The sequence below is a fragment of the Syzygium oleosum genome, unplaced genomic scaffold (genome assembly GCF_021117445.2).
Source record: "Syzygium oleosum isolate NSW1041296 unplaced genomic scaffold, Sole_v2.1 Sole_v2.02, whole genome shotgun sequence".
Classification (NCBI taxonomy): domain Eukaryota; kingdom Viridiplantae; phylum Streptophyta; class Magnoliopsida; order Myrtales; family Myrtaceae; genus Syzygium; species Syzygium oleosum.
The window spans coordinates 14,566,227-14,577,140 of record NW_026607486.1 but is presented as its reverse complement, the minus strand read 5'-3'; the positions used below and the strand labels follow the sequence as shown (position 1 = coordinate 14,577,140).

General features: G+C 43.0%; 2 protein-coding genes across 2 annotated transcripts; both read right to left on the bottom strand.

Moving 5' to 3' along the window:
- Positions 1-4,375: 4,375 nt before the first annotated feature.
- Positions 4,376-6,693, bottom strand: LOC115686851 (uncharacterized). Its single transcript, XM_056308424.1, has 6 exons — positions 6,393-6,693; positions 6,076-6,189; positions 5,678-5,956; positions 5,202-5,315; positions 4,719-4,791; positions 4,376-4,615 (listed from the first exon to the last, which is right to left on the bottom strand). The coding sequence occupies exons 1-6, from the start codon at positions 6,465-6,467 to the stop codon at positions 4,578-4,580; spliced, it is 693 nt and encodes a 230-aa protein (XP_056164399.1). The 5' UTR covers positions 6,468-6,693; the 3' UTR covers positions 4,376-4,577.
- A 672-nt stretch (positions 6,694-7,365) lies between these two features.
- On the bottom strand, positions 7,366-10,860 carry LOC115686848 (vacuolar iron transporter 1). Its single transcript, XM_030612261.2, has 4 exons — positions 10,449-10,860; positions 9,731-9,816; positions 9,485-9,599; positions 7,366-8,167 (listed from the first exon to the last, which is right to left on the bottom strand). The coding sequence occupies exons 1-4, from the start codon at positions 10,703-10,705 to the stop codon at positions 7,870-7,872; spliced, it is 756 nt and encodes a 251-aa protein (XP_030468121.1). The 5' UTR covers positions 10,706-10,860; the 3' UTR covers positions 7,366-7,869.
- Positions 10,861-10,914: the final 54 nt, after the last annotated feature.

Below are 10,914 nucleotides of genomic sequence, written 5' to 3'. Positions count from 1 at the left end.
TCCGAGAGAAGATGAGGTGTAAGATCGGGGGGAAAACTGCCCAAAAAAGCCTTAAGCCTATTGCGCTTGTGCCAATTCAGTTCTAGATATAATGATGTGCATCGCCGAATAACGTCCGATTTGTTGTTTGAGCAGACGGAAGGACTACATTGAATATTTACCGATAGTTCATGGACCACATTGAACAAACTAAAAATTCGTGGACGACATTGAGCGTTGGGCCAAAATTCGGGAACCAGTTGTGTCATTTTTCCCGTCATTAAATATAAGGCCCCACTTATTCAGACACCCAATCAAAAGTTCGACACGTCATTCGGCAAAAAACATGCTGCGACGAGGAATCTCTGTGCATCTTGCGTTTTTCCACGGACTGTTCAGGCAGGACCAGGTAGGAACTGAGTTTCGAGTCGAAGATCAACCACTTCGGGGTCCTCAGGTCGAGTCGAATTTAATATCTTAAGTACTCGAGTCAAGAGGACTGCTATTCTACCTAACTTGGTTTAATTTTGTTTACATACTTCAACCCTATTCATAAGTGTTTCAAAATCAGAATACTTGAAGACATACGCGCGTGAATGTAAAGAAACTAAAGAAAGCCGACAGTGCTGAATGTATCTGAATACATTATACTAAATTATCAACTGTGAGAATTGTCTTCTTTGTTTTCCCTTAGATCTCAAATCCGTGTGCTTGAGGTTGATTGCAAGGAAAAGGAATCGTTAGTAATAATCGTTTCGATGCTGACATGCTTGTCCTTTGTCCGAACCCAATTTTCCAACATTGCGGAATTGATATTAATAATTGTACATCGACATTTACGAATAAAATATCCGATAATCAAATCAAATAGAATTTTGGGGGCATGTCGATCGAGAATTTCCCACGAGGTCGGTAATATCTCAGCGTGTGAGCGAGATCTCGAGCTCAATCCGAGCCTAGCAACTTTCATGCCCTGCTCGGCCGATGAAAATAAGCCAGTGGCAAATCACGTAAAATTACCGCGCGCCGTCTTGCTTTCTCGACCTACGTAAACTCGAACGTATTGCACGATGTAGTTCCGCAGGTGAAGAGAAATACTATACACGACAATTCACATCAACGAAGAGACAGGCCGAACATCTCATTACAACTTCAAATCACATCAGTCTGTTATCATGGAATTACATCAACGTCGTTGGTTTACAGTGTCTTCAGAATGTTAGGTGCTGATCACATTTTCCTTGGTCTCGAATACTGCTGACGAGACTTTGCCTGATTCGCTTGCCTTTGGATGTATTGCCAATAATTGAGTGGGCCTGTCTCGATGCGTTTACGAAGTGGGATGAGAGGTTTTTTAGTAAGATGTAGTGTGAAATCAAGAGCTTGACTCTTTGGTCGCATAACACGCCTTCATCCACGTCGGGCTGAGACTGGACTAAACCGTCCGTCTAGTAGCTCGTCGTCTCGGAATACTTTTTTCGGAGGCTTGGTTCGAGGAAGATGCGTCGGATGGCAACGAATCGGAGCGGCCCGACAGCCGAGAGCGTCGAGCAGAACAAAGTGCTCCGGCATGGGATTCTCCTCTCGAAGCGAGAGCCGTGTCTTGAGACTGTGGAGTCACCTCTAGAATGTTATAGGTCTAATGTGATCTTGGCTAAAGACTGAGACTGACGAGGGCATTAGTTGTTATGAGCAGAAATTCGCTTAACAATCCAATCCCCACATAGGTAGAGGACGTATGACACGATTCATAAGTCGAGACTCAGTTATCAAATGATCACCACCTATCGAGCTTTCGAGCCATTGCCCTATTCATCCACGGTTAACAAAAATTATGACATTTTGCTGATAAAAATAGCTGAATGTGTGACTAAACCTTCCTATTTGGATTTGGCTCTAGTTTGTTTAGGAGTCGAGCCGGCTCATTTGACCTATGCTATTAGTTGGTGTGACATCAGTTATGGACATTACCCACATGCAAATTTATTAGAATTTTAGTATTATTCCGTTATTTTCTTTGTAACCCGCCAATCAAAAAACTAGTTGGAACGAGTGATGAAGAAAAACACGCTCTAATACGCTGCCATCTTTCCGATTATTTAGGTTTGGAACTCTCCCTCATATCAAATCATCCCAAGCTAGGGTACAATCTGAGATATCATAATGTGCAAGGAACACAATCTCACATGAAGTGTGAGATTGTGTAAACACTGGCGCACAGCTAGATAATACTTTGATCACAAAGTCAAGCGGAAAGGGACACAAATTGGGGGACTTTGCCATGACTTATGCAAGACCCTTTTTACACTAGCTCCTCTTTTTACAAGACACTTTCTTCAGTGTGTAACCTGAAAAGAAAAAAAAAAGCATAGAGCAGAATCAATCATCCAGCCCAGACGTTAGACCGCAACACAACGCCAAGAATTCCTCTCCCCTTGTCTTTCACACACGGGTTTTATTGGGTGGACTTCAGTTGAGATGAAGCAGGGTCCTTTGGCTGCTTCTCTTCCCCCACCAGCAACGTCACTGTCCTGTGGAACTTTGTGGGTCAATCTTTCTTGGTAAAAGACTGAGTCGTACTTAGCTTCAACGCAGCGACTTTGATGTCATCCACAACTTTTTTTCTCAACCGGAAGTAAGTCAGATGATCCATCACAAGGAATCCCCAAGTGTGTGTTCACAAGCATAAGATAGGAGAAATCACTGAAGTCGGTCCAAATGCAGAACACGCTCTTGACAGATGGGATTCAAGTATGGGCGACCAAAGTTTATTGCTGTGATAAAAGCATATTCCGGGCCTCTTTGGATTCTTTCATGTTCTAGTGTTCATACGGTTGCGTAGTTGAATGGCTAAAGCGTGAGACCAATGTGATGATTTTCATTATAAAAACTTGTTGATTCCATTCTGTTTTTACGTGTCTTGACCACCTTTCTTTTTTGTTTTCTTCTTTTCGGACGGCCCTTCTTCTCTTGTTTTCCGATCAAGTGGAGATGAATACTTGACTGCTAAAAGGGGTTGGGTCAAGTCGAAGCAGCAAATTGACCTTGACCACCAGAGCTTCAGGCAGAAAGTTTAGGCGGAGGAATTGAACATCATCCTCTAGTTTGTCTTCTGAGATCAGAACTAGGAAAGACATAACGTTTGGGGTCCAACTTGTTTTTGGGAACGGGCGACTAGTTTCTAACTGTATCTTGTACTCAAATTATATAACAGTTGATTATCAGCTTGCTAAGCATGTGTCAATAAGCGCCAACTCAGTAGAAGCAAGCTTAGATGGCTGCTGATGAGCTTCTTTTTGGCTCCAAACCGAGTCCGCTCCCGGTACGGTCAGTTCTGGTCTGAGTTCCGCATACATTTAGCTAAAGGATTAGTTTGAAATTAAGTCCGCAAGACACTTTCTGAGAATTGAGATTTGTAACTCCACATCAGGGGATGTGGGAAGGAATCCTCACATTTGTCACCAATCCAGTCTTGTCTAATTCGGCATTACCACGCAGGCGTCTTAGACGGTCCGTGACTACTCCGTAGTATCGGTCAAGTCTTTTCAGGACCATTTGCCTTGAGCAGAACGCGTCATTGGCAACCGTTCAAAGCTGTCGCGATTTGTGTATAAAAGGGGAAAGCAAGTTGCAGATGAAACGAAGAAATGTCCCAGCTGAGGATTCTATTTCAATGTTCCGTGTTCATATTCATCCACAACTGTATTTCCTGTCAACTCAAAACTTAGAACCTCACATTTCGATTGATACATCATGTGACTAGCCCGAAAGAACAAAAGAAAATCTTCAATTTCATGTCAACTTGCTTCAATTTGTCCATCTTCTGTCGGTTCACATATATCATCAATGTGCACGACACACCCGAAGAAAATGGTAACCTGAACCACTGCTGACTGTTCTCAATAAGACGCGGGTTGCAGCAGAGAAATTGATTAAAAACAGAAAGAAAGCTTGACAACAAAATGCTCGGAAGTCTGGTAACCAGCTATTTCTTTCAGAATGTAAGGATGGTGCTTTGAATTATTCCAGACAACAATGTCAATCTCGAATGTCACATTGCCAACCTAAGTGAAAACCTCAACTTCTGCAATAAGATCATTCAAGTAACTGCCCAAAATGAAGCTAAAAAATCTCCAATGCCCTTATTGCTCAGCGGCATTATCCTGCAAAGCCTTAAATAACGACCAAGACATAGGTTAAAATTCCTGAGAGGCCCAGGCGACAAACTTGGAGCAAAATTCGGTTGCAGAGGCCTACAAATCCGAGAATCCCAGATTGTAACATTTGCACAAATATGAGTGGCTTCAGATGTGCTAAATAAAGCGTTCTGCTCTGCCTATCATGATTAGCCCCAAAATCATGTCGATTAGTTAAAAAGGTTCAAAGAAATGAAGCGATCAGAAGTCATCTAATCAATCTTTATCAACTATATGAAAATTCAAGGAACCGTGATACACCAAAGAAAAAAATGGACAACCGATCATCGTACTCTGTCCATTTATAAGTCACCACTTGAAATTGGCAGTTCTCAAAGGGTAATATAGCCCAATCACCTATCAGTCACTTAAATATCCTACAGGAATTGCGGCGCAGTTCGATCATCCAACCATCGTACGCTTTCGACCTCTTTGCCGCACTGCATAAGTTTTTAGACAGAGAGAAGAAAAGAAAATGTTAAACAAACTAAATCAGCGCTTTTCCTCCTAATGTGGAAAGTGAAAAGAAGGAACAGGCTTCACCTTGAGCTAGTTTGTTTAATGTAGACGACCACTGTTTCGAGGACTTCCGATATGCAGCAAGTATGCGATCCATCTAAAACGAAAGTCAACACTATGCATAGACCAGATTCTGGTTTCAAATTTATTCGTGCCTTAACACATGCCCAACAGCCCCTCAAATTGAAATCACTTTTAAATTTCAAGAAAGGAGAGAACCGGTCTTATGAAAGTCATTTCAACATAAAATAATTCTTCAAAAAATTTGCAATTTAGGTATGCATTTCACGCAAGATCCTGATGCATGCATTCGCACTTTCAGAAGCACTTCAGATCAGTGGTAAATACAGAGATATTTTTCAACTTGAAAAAATCAGGTAGTTTTAGTTTCCATTTCTCATGATAAGGCAAATTCATAAAGAACTGCAGCTTTCCCCATGCCCAGCAACAGAACGAATAAACACCACCATAAAAATAGAAAAGAAACAAGAAGACGACTCAGCATACCACATTTCCACAAGAAGAATGCATTGAAACCAGCGCTCTCTCAAGTACATACAGATCAACAGCTTTATCTTCTGGAAGGGTCGATGTAAAGCTCAGACCAAAATCAATAAGAACCTGAAATAATACGATGGATAATGTGCAGACTCATGAGAACAACTTCCTAATAAAACGTCTATGGAAACTCTTTGCCAGCACCATCGAAAGAAAAAAAATTTGAAAAGAACCTCAAATGCCACACGAAACTGGAGACCACTATCTAAAGAGCAAAAACCGCAGATATTGCAAAGAATAAAGATGCAAGGGCTACTTCCTCGAGGAACCACTCAGAACATAATAGCTTAACAAAACTAGCCTAAAATAGGTGATTGAGCATAAGATATCAATGATCAGGCGCATTTTGTTTATTCTCTTTGTGTTTAAGCGTACTCTAGTTTCAAACCCGCCTATCGATCACTGTATGAAGGTGAAGATTTTACCAGCTGATTAGTGCTACTCTGGATCAACATGTTGGACGTGGTCAGGTCTCCATGAACCAGACCTCCATCATGAAGCTTCCCAATTGCGTCGCCAATCTGTGCAGCGATATCATCCAAACGCTCTTCCACAATACCCTGCGACCCAAACTCAAGAAATACATCCTTCACCGAAGGGCCACTCACGAATTCAAACGTCAGGGTATGCAGCACCGGGTCCACACCGTACAGAACCGGAGTGGAGACCCCCAAGCGTCTCGCTTTCGTCATGCACCTAGCCTCCTGCTCCACAGTTAAGGGACGAGTAAGGCGGACCGATACAGCACCCACAGCAACACTTACTCCACACACACACGAGTTCAATGTATACACACAAACCCACAATGTCTGTCAAAACTAACCGCATTCAGGCGCTTCAAAGTGAGTTTCGAGTCCAAGGACGGATGCCGGTACTTCTTCGAGAAGCGCTCCTTGATGATACACCTCCTTCCCACAAAACTGGACTCGAAAACTCTCTGAAAAATCAGATTTTTTTTCCCAACCAGAACACGTTACGACGACGGGGTATTACTCGCGGCGGAATAATTCGAAAGCTAATCAGACGTCGGCTTATCAGCCCATCTTTAAAACAAGCACAGTTCTCGACAATCAGGCAAGAGGGTAATCTGGAAAATCCGGCAAATGGGTCACGAAAAGATGGAAGCTTTTTGGGACTCACAGCTTCAGCGCCTTGCTTCAGCAGGACGAGAGAGCCGCCACCGCCACCGCCACCGGCATCGGCATCCACCGCCATGTCAAGGCCCCGCGTGTTCTCGAGCTGTGCAAGAAGGCCGAGTTAAACGACGCTGCTTCGAAATTTAAGGCCGAGAAACAGGTGATTCTGGAGGAGAGAACGAAATTGCAATTGCAACGAGCAGATGAAAAGGGCCCCGGAGATTCCCGAGGATCACACCTCACCTGATTTAGGGTTCTATCTCCGAGCTCCACGGAATTGAGACTTCGATTAGGGTTTTTTTGGGGGGGGGTTGCATACGACCTGCCGTTTTGGGGTTCTCAGAATTACAGAAACGCCCTTCTCCAAGTTGTGGGTCCCACGTTGCCAAGTCACGACTCTCGAAGCCGAGAGCGAGTTGGTTGAAAACGGCGGGAACGGAACCGGCGAGTTTTTTTATTTTTTTTCTCTAGAGCCTTTCTCCTATATCAACATTTCTGAATATGCTATAATGACCAAAACCTTACTCTATATTTCATAGATGTTTACTTCTATACGCATTGATGATCGCGAAGAATAGTAATTGATTTGTCACGATGAATTACGTAAGTTGATTGTTTTTACTAAATGTGAGATTGTATAATTCATCTCTCTTTTTCTGACAAATTTTGATCGTGAGGATACACTCATTACATTGCCAGTCATTCAGTGAGCCAAGCTTAGCTAAGCAATTGATTTCATACTCAAATTATGTCATTGAGCGATATTTAAGAATGTTAAACAACATAATTAGGACATTTATGGCAAAAAATGGACCTCGTCCCAGAAAACATCGGGAATTTCAAAAACTCTTTTAGGTGGAAGAAACCTACCTCAAGAAGTGGACAACATAATGGTAAGATTGTCAAGCCACAAAAAAGAGTAACGATAAACCATCATCGATTTTTTTTTTTGCTTTTCTAAAATTAACAGGAGATAGTTGTGAAAAGGCAAATAAGATCACTTCAAACTTCAAAATCTTAGAAAGCAAGAACAAAAGCCAATTCGTCCTCTGTATATCGTTTGGAAGTAATGTAAGGATCTAACACAATACACAGAGAGCTGCAGTTCCATCTTCTTCATAGTCTGGGAAGGTTTGATCTTGGCCCCTGCAGGACGAGTTCTTTCTTTGGATATTAGCAGTATGGCCTGTAGTGTTGCCTAGCCACGAGAGGCTCGGCAAGTAAGTGAAAAAGACTTGAAATAGAGATATCTCTCGTATGTTCAAGCCTCTCACTCAACGCTAGATTGAACCTTTCAATTACAGAGACATCTCTATTGAGGGCACTGATCAAACCACCCAGAGCTCAACAGAATGGAAACAGCAAGAATCTGCGCTCGAGAACTTCAAAGGGAAACATTCAACAGTCATCCTCCTAACTTAACACAGTACTAAGTAGACAACCTCTCCACCTACAGCTAGTTTTATTGCAGCAACACCGACCTAGAATTGAACGGCTTTCGCCATGCCAAAAGCAGCCGCCGAAGCAATGGCGCCGATCAAAGCCGTTTGCAATGCACTTTTGAAGGGTTTATTGCCGGTGAAGTAGCCCTTGGCATACCCGAAGATCAGCAAGGCCATCAGTGTCAAGATGACGGATGCTACCACTGCTTTTCTTGCTACTGGAATGAACATGTAGGGAATGAGAGGAACGAGCCCACCCAAGACGTAGGCAATGGCAATCGTGAACGCACTTTGAAGCGCTCTCTTAGGATCTGGCTTCTCGAGTCCAAGTTCAAACCTGAAATCGCAGTATTCAGTTGCATTTTCAGTTCCTACATTTTGCTTCAGGCATTAATCAAGATTACCATTGATCATTCAATGGCCAATGAACTGATGTATTCACAACGCATTCAGTTTACGGATAATACATGTGCAACCTTGTCACTCAGCAAAAGACCAACAATATGCTTTCTACAAACATCACGCATCCACTCCTTTGAAGCCCGTTTACTTAATCCTTAATGTGTGTGATCTCATGGCAGAAACATGCCAAATTACAGATGGAACTCACAGATCGATCGATCACCCATATTAAACTCTACCTCAGTAGTCTTGAGAACATTTATAGTTCATTAGATCCCCCTGTTCTACATTGTTTGGATATATCGCTCTCAAACAACAACAACAGGCATATTCTCCAGTTTTATTTCTCTCTGCAAATTGTTACCCATACATACCATATAGTATGATTTTCATGCTTCAGTAGATAGCATAGGCAATTTAATTGGCTGATTTTATCAAAAATCTTTACATCAGGCAAAAAGAAAAGAGTGAAGATTCTTTCACAGTTGATCCCACTCTAAATATGGCAAACGACCTGCACCTCATAGGTAATTTAAGAAGGAAGCACCTTTCAAATTTCTAAAGACTTTATCATCATGACCCTCCAAAGTAAGAACAAGAGCCAACAAAATGCAGTAGATACGGGTTCATGAAGTCCAAAATAACATGTGCTGAAGCGTACAAAGAACCATGACACATAGCAGAACCTATATAGGATAAGGGTTACGAAGGAACCAGCAAAGGCAGGATCAAAGGGTTTTTTATAAGGAAAAAAAAACCAACTAAGTATTTCTCATTGATGCAATTTCATATGGCAATTAGCAGTTGCAGAGCATACGATTGAAAAGCTACATGAAACATTATAAAATTGAAATTTGGGTTTACATCATGTAAGAATGTTGGAGATTTCAGTGAAAGTAGAAGCATGACTCCTGTCATCTTGTCTCTGTTCTTTTATATAGGAGATTGAGGACACAGCACGCCATTTCAGTTACAAATATGTCAGCAAACTCTCCTCAAAGTTTTTCATCTTCTACTGATAACAGCGACACCCACATAGTTTGGATTAAATCCAATAAAGTGAATATCTTCATACTATTTTCACATTTCAGACGCAAAATTCATAAAGTCAAGTAGTTCACCTGGGAATAATAGCTTTGGTGATTTTAGATGCTCGCATAAGTCCCTCATGGCATTCAGATGTTTTCTTGACTTTTCAGCCATGAGGGGCTGATTAACCATGCCATATGAGGTATATAAGAATTCAACTTACTTCATCATGAAATCGAGCCATGCCTGGGGCCTCTTCCTGAGAGCATTGACCACTGGACCATATTCATGTGGCTCTATACCATACTGTGCAAGTATCTCAGCTACCTCTGCAGCCTCTGCATTTAAGGAACATTCTCCAAATCAGACGAACATCTAGTGTCTCGAACAAGACGACTCTCGAATAGGGTAAAACAATATTGTACTGCAGAACTAGGATTTTACTCATCACATGTATAAGTGGGGAAACCTGTATCTGGAACTCTGATGATCTCTTCTTCTTCTCTCTTCAACTCCCTCGCATAGTTATCCGCCTCGCTCTTAGCTGCAAGATACCTGCACTTCCCCTCATAGTCGTTAATCAAAAGGACAACTTCCACACACTCTTTACACCTACAAAGAATGTTATGTTTACATTCTTCCATATTTCTTGGATCATAAGTGCTTCCGCTCAGCTTCCGCCTAGCAGTCATATAATTTCATCAATATTTATTAGTTTGTTTAACACTACTCGCATCTTGGCTACATTTAAGACCAACCCTCATCGAAATTCAATAGGAAATTCGTATTCTTGCCATGATTCAGCTCAGGCGCATTAGACTAAACCCGTCTCTGCACGAGAAACTGTGATCTCCTGCAATATATGGTTATTGGCTTCTTGTTTACTGTCAAGAAATGGAAAATGGGATCTCACCCTTCTCTAGACGAGCAAGGATATCCGAGTCCTGTGGACGCTGGTCACCGGATTCAGATTCACTTAAAATGATACACGGCAGAAAAGTAGCCTCTTTTTTTAACTTTTGTATCAGCAGTTGAAAGGGTGATGCGAAAAGGAGAGCATAGGATCGAATGTGAACAAACCAGGAGATACGGTTGAAACGGGAGAGACCTTCAACGATCTCAGAGCAAAGGCAAACGCGAAGACTGAAGAGCGAAAAAGACGGAAAAGAAATATATGGAGGGAGTACCCGCCGAGACCCATGGAGATGGCGCCGGCGGCGACTTCGGCAATGCCGGCGGTGAGGACGATGGACGAGGGGGCGTTGGCGCCGGAGAGGCCGGCGGCGAGGGCGAAGGGGACGGTGAGGCCGTCGGAGACGCCGATGATGATGTCGCGGACGATCTCGCCGGCCGTGAAGTGGGCCTCCCTGTGGTCGTTCAGGAGCAGCCGCTGCCGCTCCTCCTCCGCCCCGCAGCTCCCCACGTTGCTCTCGCTCCCGGCCATGGATCACGGCGATCCCTTCTCTGGGTCGCGGCCGCGGGGACGGAAACCGGCGACACACAGCCGAGCAGCGAGCGACGGCGCCGGTTGACTCGAGGAGGGCGATCGTTCTTGTCCGTTTGTATATGAATGAACGGACGAATTCTATAGGGACAGTGGCCGCTACTGCTCGTGCAGGTGCCGCGTGAAGAACAGCGATGGGCAATCTCATA